This window comes from Callorhinchus milii, unplaced genomic scaffold (genome assembly GCF_018977255.1).
Source record: "Callorhinchus milii isolate IMCB2004 unplaced genomic scaffold, IMCB_Cmil_1.0 Scaffold5, whole genome shotgun sequence".
NCBI lineage: Eukaryota > Metazoa > Chordata > Chondrichthyes > Chimaeriformes > Callorhinchidae > Callorhinchus > Callorhinchus milii.
Window position 1 is genome coordinate 60,820,301 of NW_024704746.1, and position 12,038 is coordinate 60,832,338.

Consider the following 12,038-nt stretch of genomic DNA (forward strand, 5'->3'; position numbering starts at 1 on the left):
GGGGAGCAAGAACATGGAGGACTTTGAAGGTGAGGACGAGGATCTTGAACTGTATCCTCTGTGTGATGGGAAGTCAGTGGAGTCAGGCGAGGATGGGGGTGATAGGGTCGCGGAACCTGGTGCAGGAGAGGACACGGGCTGCAGAGTTCTGGATGATCTGCAGCCTGTGGAGGGAGGAGTTGGGGAGGTCGACAGGCATTGAGTTTGCATAGTCGAGCCTCAATGTAATGAAGGCGTGTATGAGAGTTTCAGTGGTCGGAGGTGTGAGACAGTGTCGAAGCCGGGCGTTGTTGCGAAGGTGGAGGAAGGCAGAGCGGGTCATGGCACAGATATGCTTATTGGGTTATGTTTATTGGGTTTCAAACTCAAACATCACAGATACTGTAATTAAGCTTCATTTCCCACTTTGCATCTGCACCATCCCTTTAAATCAATGGGTTTCATGTCAATTTCAGGTCAGTTTTATGTAGACAAATTCAACCAACCGATACATTCTGTGCGTAGCTTTTTATTCCCTGATTTTGTGTCAGGCTGACATTAGTTCTTGGAAATAAATGTAAAATAATCAGGATTGACATATAAAATAGGACAATAAATATTAAGATAAAATCATTAATGACCTTGTTGGTTTGAAGGTCCTGTAGGCCAATGTCCTCATTTTTTTATTGGCTTAATTTGGAAGGAAAGAACACAAGTAACCAAATAAAAATGAAAGATGTAGAATGTATTGAGATGGTTTTATCAAACGTGTTTGGAGTAAAGGCGAATTTAGTATTTGGTTTAAGTTACGAAAATGGGCTCGGAAATAAATGATAACCATTTAATTCCTGGGATGTTGAACAGGGAAATAGGCATCAAAAAAGCTTCCTGAGCTTTAGGATATCACTAAACTGCTATCAACACCATGATTCTCTCCCACCGCAGATGTTTCATATTTCTACAATGTTAACTTATACCTGCTGCCTTTCACTATATAAACATATTTACATTTCATGTTTACCCTCTGCACAATATTTATTTTTATTGGCAAACCTTTTTGCTGCACTAAGCTGTTTTCTTTCACCACCAAGCCAGTCACCACACAAACCTCTTGATTTACTCTTGATGCAGTTAAGTAGCAAACACTGTAAAGATTAATCCTTCGTAAACCTAGTAGGGCCTCGTTGACGTAGAGGATCAGTGACACACCATAACCTGTTGCTGAATAGTCACTTTTCATTGTGTCATTCTAATGTAAATTTCTATTGTAAAGAGAAATATGAAAGGTGTGGTGGTATTTAATATAGTGCCTTATCATTGAACATCTGAAAACACTTCATGGTTTTTTACTGTAAAGCGCAGTGACTGTATTTATAGGCATAAACAGCAGCCAATTTGTGCACAGCAATGTTTCACAAACAGGTATGAAGTGAATGGCGTTTCAAAGTTTTTAGTTGCAATAAGCAGTGATCTCACAGGCCACCCTAAACACCCATCATATTAAAGTTGAGCTTTTAACCCTATAATCTTCTTTAGAGAAGAACCAAGCATATATTCTGTACTATATTTGCAACTAGTTAAATTATATTTTTTGGTTAAAATTCCACCTGGACCTATATATCCTCCATTACGTTTGAAGCTGCTTTTCCTTTAAGGTTCTTTTAGGAACAACAGAAAACTGGCTTCATATTTGAGACTGAAGTCAACTTCTGGATCCTACATAAATACAGTAAATCAGTTGAAATTTTACACCGTAACAGTTTAACAGTGACCAGTGAAGCTGATATCTGTTTATTAATAACATTTATGTTTCGGTGTGAAATAGGGACGGAGTTCTCGCCAGATTTGTAGCCACTGATGGAGGAATCACACGAATCTATCCCAAACGGTAGGTTCCTGCAGCAAACAGTGAATGTCTTGTCAACTTATTATTGCTCCAACCTTTCCTATCCTTGGTTACACTATGATAGATGTGAATGGAAATGTTGTTCTGCAGTATTGAGGTGGGGGAGGAGAGGGACAACACTATCGATCATTCTCTCATGTTAAAAGTGTGGCAGGGGTTCAATGAAAACACGTTGAAATACACTGGGCTCTTCAATGTAAAATATTTGTTTGAGAGATGGGACGCTGATGTATAAAATCCTCGTTCTGGTGAAGCCAGTGAAGGTGAAGAAGAATTCACCTCGTCAAGTCAGTGAGAAAACTGGCTTCAAATTTGAAACTGAAGTCAACTTATACACACGCATATATATATATAGTGTGCAACCTGTCGAGATATATCAACCTCAAGTAAGCCTGACATTTAGCTGTTGTCAGGACGTATAACCCACACTAAGAGTATGCCCAAGTGCTAGAAGGTTTATCCCCCCTTTGCTCCACGATTGGTTAAAAAAAATCAATGAGGTCAAAGAATCTGCTTGGGCTATATTAACTGTTTATAAATTACCTCAGAATTGTGAACAATGAGACTATATTACCATGTGCTCAAAACACGATTCGAGTTTCTTGTAGATTTAATAGGTAGAAGTAGCAGCGTGTTTAAAAGAAGGATAGTCAGATGCTTAGGTGGTAGAGCTTACATGATGAGGCAAAGAGAGGAATATTGGAATTGAATTGAGATCTAATAAACATGCTTGATGGACTGAAAGGCCTACTCCTATTCCTGTTTTCCTTTGTTTCTAGCATTGCCAGAAAGTGGGACATCCCTGTCTGTTTTCTGGTCCAGGGGTGGTGAATGACATAGTAATAACCAAGAAGTGGAGGAAATCCCTTCTTTAAAAAAAAAGAGGATGTTTATTTCACACTGAAAGTTTATCTTACACAAAGAGTTATCTCTTTGTCACATCTATGTAATGGCATATCCCCATGATAAAGATAATGACAAGTTTGCTGCTTTTTGCTACTTTTTAAACCTTCAGTAAGATGGACGTCCCCTCCCCCTCCCAGTGCCAAAAAAAAGTTGGTGTAGAATTCAATGCTAATTTAATCCAGAGATAATCACTGCACGGTTAACGTAATTTTAGTCTTCAAAGAAAATGAAATTAACAAAGTACGCTATATATTTTGCGGGTATTTTCTTTCCTCTTTTGAAGTCGTATGAAACAGATTATTCTGCTTATTTTAGTACATGTCTTCCCACTTTAGTAGTTTGGTAGAATTCATCTCATTGCTTATAATATAATAATCCTTACATTTGATATAGCTCCTTGTCACGTCTTTGAAACGTCTCAAAGCACTTCACAAAACAGACTGTAAAGTATAGTGACTGTGTATTTTTTGGGTGAAACGATTTTTCTTTGAAACGATTTTTCTTTGCTTAGTGCTGGAGAAGAATGGACGGCAAATCCAGAGACGTATGAAGCAAGCTACTACAAAAGAAGCCTAAACAACAACTTTTACATTTTCACAGCACCGTATATCAACAGTAAGACTCCATTGCTTCTGTGAATCCAGATCAGACAACCTTTACACAGTGCAGTCTAACTTGTGGTTATCTTTTAAGGGATTGCTTCATTAGAAAAGCCTAATTCTCAGATTCAAAAATACTTTCTGAAATAGCAACTGTGCTGAACAACACTCTCTAGTACCTCATCACTTAACCTGTGAGAATTTAAATTGAACTTATTTTGGAACTAGCCTAGAAGCATTCATGTTCAGTAGTTCATCTCGCCTTACTTTGGCCATGAGTGATACGAAAATGTACTGGTAACGCAATCAATAAATCTTGGGATGGTAGTTGACAAGACACGAGGAGGGAGTACGCAAAGAATAATGCAAGTTTTTCACAGCATTGGACATTTTCAGGATACCAGCTACGCTGACAAACCAGATTGAATCCTTCCAATGCTGTGAATCCAGTGTCAGAGACAGCATTATAGAGAACAGTATCATGAACAAGGTGGGAGGTGCCATACACTGCTGGGAAGCAGGGGGAAGGACTCCCACACACATCCAGGAACATTTCATGTGATAAACATTGAATATATTACTATGTTGACCCCATCACATCTGTTACTCAAATCCAATGGTGCCATTGGCACCATGATTCACAGTGAAATCTGAGAACTCAGCCCTTTGCCCAAGCACTGACCTCAAGGAAGCCACATAGAATCAAATGTATGTGACTCCTGCTTATTAATGACTTGGCTGTGGCTGTGCTATTTTTTCCAAACAGCTGTGTTTATTTTATGGCAGCTTTGTAAAATCTAATAGTGTACATTGCGATAACCTACGTTCTCACTGTTTTACTGCTTTACTGAATTTGAATCTATTACGTCAAATGGCCTTTTACACCGTGACAAACATAATGCCCCTTTTGATTGAGGTGCAGCTCTCCCACTACATGGAAATATGTGGTTACTTACACAGGGATAGGAGTCACTGTTTTCTTATTCTTTTTCGTTCTAATTTCAGAAACCTGGGACGGAATACAGAGCAGTGCGGAATCTGGCATCATGGCCAGCAGAGCTGTTGAAATCAAGGTTGATCGGAAAACTCTAATGCCTGCAGGTACGTGTTTGCTTCACACTTCACATGTTTCAGTCAGCTGCCGCTGATAGATCGGTTCATATTTTCAACCGGGGAAGATTACGTGACACGCAGACATGGGAGGTCAAACCGACGTGAAACTAGGCAGCTTCTGAGTGAAAACACATGGTGAATAACACAAGGGTGTATTCTGTTGATCATTCCATGGGCAGATGGATGGATGAGAGTAAAACTGCGCACATTATTGATGAATCACGGTTTCACTTGTGCAGAGATTCAATGGTGAGGATCTGTTTTTTAAGTCGGATGGCCTTGAGTGAGACTGAGGCATATTGTAAAACAAATCAGCCTGGCTCAGTTGGTAGCACTCTCACCTCTGAGTCAGAAGATTGTGCATTCAAATCTCTCATAAGTGAACTCACAAAGGCAGGACTGACACTTCAATATGGTGCAGGGGAGCACAACATTGTTGGAGGTTCCATTCTTCGGATGAGAATCTAAACCAAGGGTCCATCTGTGCTTCTTCAGATGAACGTTAAAGATCCAGTGGCACTATTCAAAAAGAGAAAGGAATTTCTCCTGATGTCCTGGACAACAATGTCCCATATAAAATTGGTCATTCACATACATAGTTGATTGTTTGTGGGACATTGCTATGTGCAAATTAACTGTTGCACTTGCCTACACCAAATACAGTCACTGCACTTTACAGTAAATCTTGTGAAGCGTTTTGAAGGCATCCTCCTGACGTAAGAGGCACTAAAGATCAAGAGCAAGGATTATTATTAGAATACATGATAAGATCAGATATTGAAAGTATGGAGATATTGGGTTTTAAATATTAACATGAGCTGCACGGATGCTCCTGTTCCTATCTGATCCATTCTACCCTTTTTGTTAAATATTGAAGCCTAATTTGAAGTATTTCTTAACATATAGTATATAATACTAGTACTCTATAAAGTATATGCATATAATACTCTAGGTACAGCCTGACCAGAGATTGAAAGACATCCCATTTGTTTGGTTAGATTTCTTGTTAATGAATTGCCCTCAGGAAAACTGCAAACAAAACCCCATTATTTACACATTGTACATTGAGGACATGAAAATCGATAAACCTTCTAAAAGTATAAAACATTATCTCATCGATAACGTTACCTGATGTTTAAACCTCAAGTATCAGAGTCTCATTTGGTCCATTGTCAGTGTTGGAGCAAGTTAATCTCAATTAATACAACAGTATCCACACTCAGAACCCATGACACACAATCAGGAAAGATCAGCCAGGACTCCCTCTTTTAATCAGTAATTTATGCTGGATACAGGGCCCGTGTGAATCCCAACTTCATTATAACGCAGATTAATGCTCAAGGGACACACTAAAGCATTTTCGATCAATTTTAAATTCCGTTATTCTGCATTTTTGTGGTGAAATTATACAATGCAGTGAACAGCATGTAGTCTGGTCTATCACATTGCTATTCTGTGCATTTCATGTCAGCTGTGCATTTAACTGGAGTCTGCTGTATATTTTATGGTAGGGTAATGACATTACTGGCAGTAATTTAAAATAATAGCCGAATCCTTCCTTTTTAGTGCCAGAATAATTAATGAACTATAAACTGTATGATATCTGTAGCTGCTGCTTCAAGATTATAATTAGCCTCTTTGTGTCTGCTCAATAAACTATACTCCCTGCAGTTATATATCACTGGCAGAAACAGATCAATTCAAGTCATTGAAGGGCCTCCCATCTGAATTCCTAAGTAGATTGCTTGGTAAAGTAGAACCTGAGTTAGAAAAGAGAAGGAATCAGCAGGAGCTTCTCTCTATGCCTGTAGGATACTAATGATTATCTTTGAACTGCTCAATATAGTTTCTTTTTAAATAATAGTTTAGAAGGGAGACATGCTGCACAGGATTTACTGCAGCGTGTAATAACTGAAGACAAATGGGGCAACCTATTTGCACAAATGAAGGTCCCACGATCAGCCATGAAGTGAATTATCAATTTTAACGGGGTGGGGGGTGTGTGTTGTTGGCCAGGACACAGGAAGAAACTCCCTTCTCTTTCCGAATAGTGCCATGGGATCTTTAACAACCACAGTGAACAGGCAGATGGGACCTCGGTTTTAACTGGGCGGGTAGTACACCTCTAGCACTCTGCTAGTACATCAACCTCGACTGTGGACTCAGTCCCGATCAAAGCCTCAAGCACCTGTTATTGAACCCGTGGTTCAACCCTGTAACATACACAAGTGAAACAGCCAAGAACAAGGAGGAACCCTGGCTCTATAAAAAAGTTTTAAAGATGATTTAGACCAGTATTCCCTGACACAGTGAAATCTGTGGATTTGCTTAGCTTCTGACCGGCTCAACAGCTGCAGAGACCATTTTCACAAAATCGCACAATGTTATTCTCAAAACAGGAACAACAACTGATTTATAAATTTTAGTTTTAATTTTCAATGGAAGCGGTGGTTAAAGGAAATAGGATCCACATGTTTAAGAGAAAACTTGAGGCATACTTGAGGGAAGACAGAGGGTGCAAATGACGAGCAGGAGGCCAGTACCAGTCGATTCGGAGTCCTATAACTCAATGGTTAGAGCACTCGCCTCGCAAGCAAGAGACTTGGGTTTGATTCCCGGCAGGGTGAAACCTTGGGCAAGTTTTCTTACTCCACACGCCTGATAATAATCCCTGAAGAAATAAAAACAATAAGAATTTGGTCACTCAATCCACGACTGTTTGTGGGACACTGCTGCATGCAATTGGCTGCCACGTTTTGCCCACAAAATATACAGTCAATTCACCTTATAGTATATTCTGTGAAGGGCTTTGAGACGTCTAGATCAGTGCTAAATCAAATACAAAGATTATTATAATGTATATATATACATATTATATGTATCTATGTATGTAACAGCCTGCATTGATAAACTACCCTTTGCAAAGAATAACAACTGCTTCTCAGCCTTTTGGTGCAGTATCAAGTGTAGTATCTGTTCTTATCGTACCCAGCGCCTCCGCTCGAGTGGCACCGGCTTCCTGCTCGTCCCTCACACCCTCCGCCCTGCCATTGTATGTCACACTTTCAGCCACTATGCCCCAAAACTCTGGCACACTCTCCCTCAATCCCTCTGCCTTGCCCCCTCTCTCTTCTTTTTCAAGTCCCGCCTGAAAACTTTCCTTTTCGACCTTGCTTGCGGCCACCTGCCCCCTCCCCCTGGCTCTGAGTCAGGCTCTGCCACTGTTAAACACTCTGAGCTACAAACCTGGCTGGAGGGAGCTATACAAATGCAAGTTGTTGTTGTTTATCATCTACTCCTGCCAGAAAGATCTCTTTTTGAGATTCACTCGTGTATTACAGGGGCACAACCGAATCTCCCTATAATGCATTAAGGGAGGATTGAGCTCCTGGTAAAAGTTATGCCTTCGGCCTGCTGTTAGTTACTGTGTTGCAGGACATCCGATCTGAGGAGTTTCATCCACCCTCACAAAGAGGAAGTGGAGATACTGGGATGCAGAGCTCACTTGAGCACTTGATCATCTGACTCAGGCTGGGTTTTCCCGGCCGGAGAGATAATCTGGTCACCTGACTTGCTCAGGTGGACTTGAAGATAGGTATTAGTTCTGCATCGTCCTTTGATAATTTGCGACCTAGAGAGTTTGGGGAGGGGGGGAAAGCGTGGACCACCCTTGTTCCCTTGAGGAAGGCATTCCGGTCCAATTTGACTTACAGGGTTTGAGGGGGACCTAACTTTGTTCACCAAAAACAACTGAAAGACCATACTGGGACACCTGCCGCACTGGAATGTCCCAGCTTTCCATGGTCAACCTAAATCCATCCATTTTTGTAGTTGAAAACATCGATGAAAATAATTATTAAAACCAAACATTGATATTATCTATCCAAAAATTAGAACAAATTAAAATTGAATTTCCACCAACCCTGCATATAAAAGGAAAGAATTAGCAAACCGTATCTCAGTCAGTTCCAATCTCAGGTATGAAGGCTCACAGTGAGGGACGGAGATTGAAACTTTTGGATTCACAAGCCATTTGCTTGACTGGCAACAGAGTGGTATTGACATTAGCTAGCACGTTACCCATATTGCTTGCCTTTCATGGGCAATGACTCAAAGCCAGTTGGGGATGGAGAACCCAAATAAGAGTGAGTAAAAGATAGACAACACCACAAGGCTGTTGCACTAATATTGCTGTATATGTTTCTTATTCGGTTGCAGTCCTTGGAGTGAAGATAGATGTCAATGCCTGGATGGAAAACTTCACGAGGATCGCAAGTAACAGCAAGGTAAGAGCAAAGGCTGACACCAGAAGATAAACCCTCCCAGAGGCAGGCTAAGAAGTGTAAATACAACAGGTACAAGTCTGGTAGGTTACAATTTTACAGCTACCAAAAATAGTGGTTAAAAACCAACATATTTCTCGCCACCTATTTCCTCTCCCAAGCTTGCCAACTTACTGAGGATTATTCTGATTTTCACTAAAATGTGGTTACTGTATTGCATTACTGGCCAAAATTTGAATTTCCTTTCGGATCATCTTGTAAACTCCAAACCTGTAGCATTTAGCCTGATTAGACAGACCTCCACCTGAACCACAAATGGGGTCTAAAACAACAACAAATTACATTTCACATCAGGAGGATGTCCCAAGGCACTGAACAGTCAGGGGTTTATACCCGAGCTGGGTTGGGATCAGGAGGGGTGGAGGACAGGGAGGGTAGGGGTAGGAGGGTGACCGAAGGCACAGTCAAAGAGGAGGGTCTTGAGACGGGCCTTGAAGGATGCAAGGGAGCGAGCAACTCAAAGTGCCTGTGGGATGAAGTTCCAAAGAGTGGGGGCAGAGATGCTGAAGGCCTGACAATTGATGGTGGTCCACATCCAACATTTGACACCTCCAATATTCCTGAATGTGCTGCAGAGCTTGTCCCAACCCTTGCTTTGTGCTCCCGATGGCAGTTGGGAAACTTGGTTTGGCTTAGACATTTGTTATGTATGGCCTGACACTCCTGCTCTCTTGGTTTAAAGAGGAAAGTGTTGATGCGAGCCTTCTTTTGACTGCCTTCGTGCAATGCACATCAAAGCTACATTCTCTGTGCAATCTCTGATTCAGAGACTACCCACATTGCCTGCCTTTGAATCTCTGATTGAATCAGCTTCATTGGATAAAATAACCAAACAAAGGAAATGAGCAAGTATCGTGCAAGTAACTGGATTTAGTTTACACTTATAGAGGAGAAAATGTGGTATTTCTTGTGGTAACAAGGATAGTGGCATTGAACTATTTTGAACCAGCTTCAGGCACGCACATTGTATTAAAAAGTTTTCACTAGCGTTAACCATTGATGGTTTTTGACTTCATATTTGGTCCATGTGATTATTATCACGGTTCAGAATTTTTGCCCACGGTATCTTATTTGTATTTTTCTTCAATAAAATGCTTAACTAATGGAACATTTCCCTTGCAGTGCTTTGCTGAGATCTGTGACTGCACAAAGAATAGTAAGGTAAGGCTGGACTCGGCTTGACATTGGGTGCATCACCAGGTCAGAAAGGGTAGAACAAAATACTTGAACAAAACTGTTTCAGAACATAAATTTCCATGGAAAAAATATTGTGACTGCTGTTGTGGCGTCTAACATGGTATAATACAGGTTATAGTTCAAACCCAGGCATCTACAGGCCCATCAACCTAACTCCTATATCAGGTAAATTAATCATAACTGTTCTAAGGATAGACTAGAAGAGAATGTGTCCAGACGGAAAAGAGGAACAGGAGGAAGCTATTCAGCACCTCAAACCACCAGTTTAATAGATCTTGTCAAGTCTTTTAAACCCAACGTCTGCCCTTTTGCCATATTCCTCAAAACCTCTATGGCCCAATCTTCTGTCTATCTCTCTTTTAAACGTCCCTATTGATTTTGCCTGTACTTTTTAGCTTTCTGGGGCAGAGCATGGTATATTTTCTGCTTGAAGAAATGCTTCCTGATGTTAGTTTTGACTGGCTTGGTTCTGATATTAATGTCTTCCATGGATCCCTCTCCCAGACAGAAGATTTGTCTACTATCTAACTTGCCAATTCCTTTCATTATTTCTAATACCTCAGTCAAATGAGTAATAGCCTAAGAAAGAGCCGGCATTGATTTAGAAAGAGAAGATTGCAGTGCAGTGCCCTATTTCTTTATCGAGGTTGTCACTATTACAGTGAGAGTTAGGCATTGCTGTTATCAGAAATGCGCATTTCCCTCAATGAGTCCTCACAGAAGATATGTGGGGATCGATTGCACCAAAGCTTAATTGTTTTAACTCGAGAAACCAACAAAACCCAGTAACATTAAATCCTATTAGCACTCATGCCAATAATCCAGACGTGCATGCCATCACAGGTCCATTCACTAGAAAATCAAATACCTTGTTTGCTTCAAAGTGAATAGGAGAAAGGGAGGCATTCAGTATCTGGAGGAAAATTGCCCTTAAACTGAACTTTCCCCATCGGGATTGCTCTGACACGAGGCAAAATGTACAATTTACTGAGAATATGATTTCGATTTTAAACTTACATACATTTTTTGTTCTTTATCATTTCGTAAACTGTTATTTGTCCTCCTTAATCTACTCCAGGAAAAACAGCCCCGACTTTTAAATCTCTCCTCATAAGTGTATCCTCTCTTCCTTGGTATCACTGTAGTAAATCTCCCTTGTAACCTCTTCATAGTTGCAATGTTCTTTCCATAATGAGATGTCTAACAACACGCAACATACTGCTGACGCTGGAAATCTGGAACAAAAACAGAAGTCGCTGGGAACACTCAACAGGTCAGGCAGCATCTTTGGAGGAAGGGAAGTGAGTCAACTTTTCGGGTCCACTACGAATGGTTGTGGACTCACTTTCCTTTCTCCATAGACGCTGCCTGACCTGCTGAGTGTTCCAAGCGACTTCTGTTTGCATTAGGCTAACTGTAGCCTGACTATTATCTTTAACCATTTAAACATTACCTCCTTGCTCTCGTACTTAATGCCCTAGATTATAACATAACACCTAGAGTTTTACACTTTCTTGATGGTTTTAATATGATCTTGTCTTGCACTATATCTAATGTGTGCATTAGTTTGGGAGAAGGGAGAGGGGAATGGGGTGGGGCAGGCTTGTGTGAAGTATAAACATTGGCACTGACTAGTTGTGTTAATTGTAGATTTCATGAAATCTTAAAATATGACCTAGACATCACACAATGTATATTTATATAGCATCTTTCACACTGGGAGGATCTCTTAAAGCGCTTGAAAGTGTTTGCTTAGCAACAAACTAGAAGCAGTTTCAACCATTCCTCCAGGAGCTGTGAGTTCATTACTTAAATTTCATGTTGGAAACTGGGTGCAGTTTGCCGTCAGTTTAGAATAACACGGATGAGCTCATGTAAAGTAACAAGCTTTTTTAAACAGAAATGTAAGCCTTGAATACTGAAAACTGTTGCATCAGTCCAGTCTGGATTAATCTCATGCTATACTAAACAAAATTGTTCATTTTTTAAAAATCT

The 12,038-nt window shown here is 40.5% G+C and overlaps 1 protein-coding gene across 5 annotated transcripts in view; it reads left to right on the top strand.

Moving 5' to 3' along the window:
- LOC103177010 (voltage-dependent calcium channel subunit alpha-2/delta-1) overlaps positions 1 to 12,038 on the top strand; it is a 418,878-nt gene that overhangs the window by 384,346 nt on the left and 22,494 nt on the right. For all 5 annotated transcript variants that reach the window (XM_007890933.2, XM_007890935.2, XM_007890934.2 and 2 more), the window contains 5 exons: positions 1,805 to 1,867; positions 3,303 to 3,406; positions 4,396 to 4,491; positions 8,722 to 8,789; positions 9,969 to 10,007. In XM_007890933.2, the coding sequence (XP_007889124.1) occupies positions 1,805 to 1,867; positions 3,303 to 3,406; positions 4,396 to 4,491; positions 8,722 to 8,789; positions 9,969 to 10,007 (370 nt within the window). The remainder of the gene's footprint in view (positions 1 to 1,804; positions 1,868 to 3,302; positions 3,407 to 4,395; positions 4,492 to 8,721; positions 8,790 to 9,968; positions 10,008 to 12,038) is intronic.